Genomic DNA, 1,250 nt, shown 5'->3' with positions numbered 1-1,250 from the left:
GCGTCCATTTTGACAATTCCAGCACAGAAAATTTTGTGAAATTCTGTTAAGAGAATAATATTAATAAATCGTTTTTTATTGTAACAATTCCTATTTAACAAAACATGGATTCATCAATCAAAACTAAGAAGTGCTCCGTAAAGCTAAACCGTTTATCATATGTCGGAATTACTCCAGCAGAAGTACAGGTGCGTTGTGATAGTAGATAGTCATTAGTGCTGGCCTTGTACAGAGGATTCAACACAAAAATACTCTTGATTGCATACGGTTTAATTAATTGTTTTTGTTAATATTTTCTAGGAGCAAATCTTAGACCAAAGAATAAGACGTTGTGCAGTGCGGCTACAACGTTGTTCGGAAAATGTAATATGTACCAATGGCAAAATTGATGGCTCCATTGGAAAAGACTCCAAAATGCGTCGTTGTTGCATTCGTTTGCCTAGGTTAAATTTAGTACGGAGTGAAATATCCTCACGCGCTGGCTCCGTAACCAGTGCTAGAATTCTATCTGAATCAGGTAAAGAGACTTGTATTTAAAAAGATATTAAACCGAGTAATCAATCTATTCTATTTGCAGAGTTGGATAGTTCCCAAATTGTAGACCACTAAGCACCACCAAACAAACCCGATAGATTGGAATACTTATTTTAAGTTTCATTTACTAAAATGTATATTAAAAAAGCTCATATATACCTATGTAATGAACTAAACATTTTTAAATATTAAATCAGCAAAAATTTTGAAATACCTATTTTGAAAATGCTTAATTTTCGCTGTGATTGAGTGTTAGAGGTACGAGGCCCTGCCTTCGCTTTGCTGGTCCGGGAAACGCTAAAATAGAATAAGTTTTTTCGAGTGTATTTCTGCCATGAAAAAGCTTATCATAAAAATCCATTTTGTCGTTCGGAGGCGGGGAAAAACTGTAGGCCCCTCCATTTGTGTAAAAACATCAAGACACACCACAAATGGAGGAGAAACGCTTAGCAAAAGTTTAAGCACGAACATATTCAGGGCTATCACAGAATCCATCGTAGCTTCGATTTTCGTGAAATCTACGAAAGTGCTATCGCAGAATCCGAATGGCTACGAATGAAAATTCGAAATTCGTAGAGAGCCTTCATTGAATCCGTTCGTAATGAAGATTCGTACAGATACTCTACGACGAGATTATGCTGTCGGAACAAAATTTAAAATCACTCAATCTTAAAAATAGTGGAAGAAAGCTGCATTATTTTTAATATTAAATATTT

General features: G+C 35.2%; 1 protein-coding gene across 1 annotated transcript; it reads left to right on the top strand.

Annotated features, from left to right (window-relative positions):
* Positions 1-760, top strand: LOC118732803. The gene is made up of 3 exons (XM_036461912.1): positions 1-188; positions 301-517; positions 578-760. The coding sequence occupies exons 1-3, from the start codon at positions 105-107 to the stop codon at positions 607-609; spliced, it is 333 nt and encodes a 110-aa protein (XP_036317805.1). The 5' UTR covers positions 1-104; the 3' UTR covers positions 610-760.
* Positions 761-1,250: the final 490 nt, after the last annotated feature.

Source organism: Rhagoletis pomonella, unplaced genomic scaffold, assembly GCF_013731165.1.
Source record: "Rhagoletis pomonella isolate Grant_MI unplaced genomic scaffold, Rhpom_1.0 Rhpom_scaffold_28846, whole genome shotgun sequence".
Classification (NCBI taxonomy): Eukaryota; Metazoa; Arthropoda; class Insecta; order Diptera; family Tephritidae; genus Rhagoletis; species Rhagoletis pomonella.
This window is presented reverse-complemented; position numbering and strand designations above follow the sequence as displayed.

Excerpts from the sequence above, each read along its gene's own strand:
- LOC118732803 (XM_036461912.1), top strand. The coding sequence starts at position 105 with ATGGATTCATCAATCAAAACTAAGAAGTGCTCCGTAAAGCTAAACCGT. Across the intron at positions 189-300 it reads TTACTCCAGCAGAAGTACAG|GAGCAAATCTTAGACCAAAG; the intron begins GTGCGTTGTGAT and ends AATATTTTCTAG. Across the intron at positions 518-577 it reads TAGAATTCTATCTGAATCAG|AGTTGGATAGTTCCCAAATT; the intron begins GTAAAGAGACTT and ends TTCTATTTGCAG.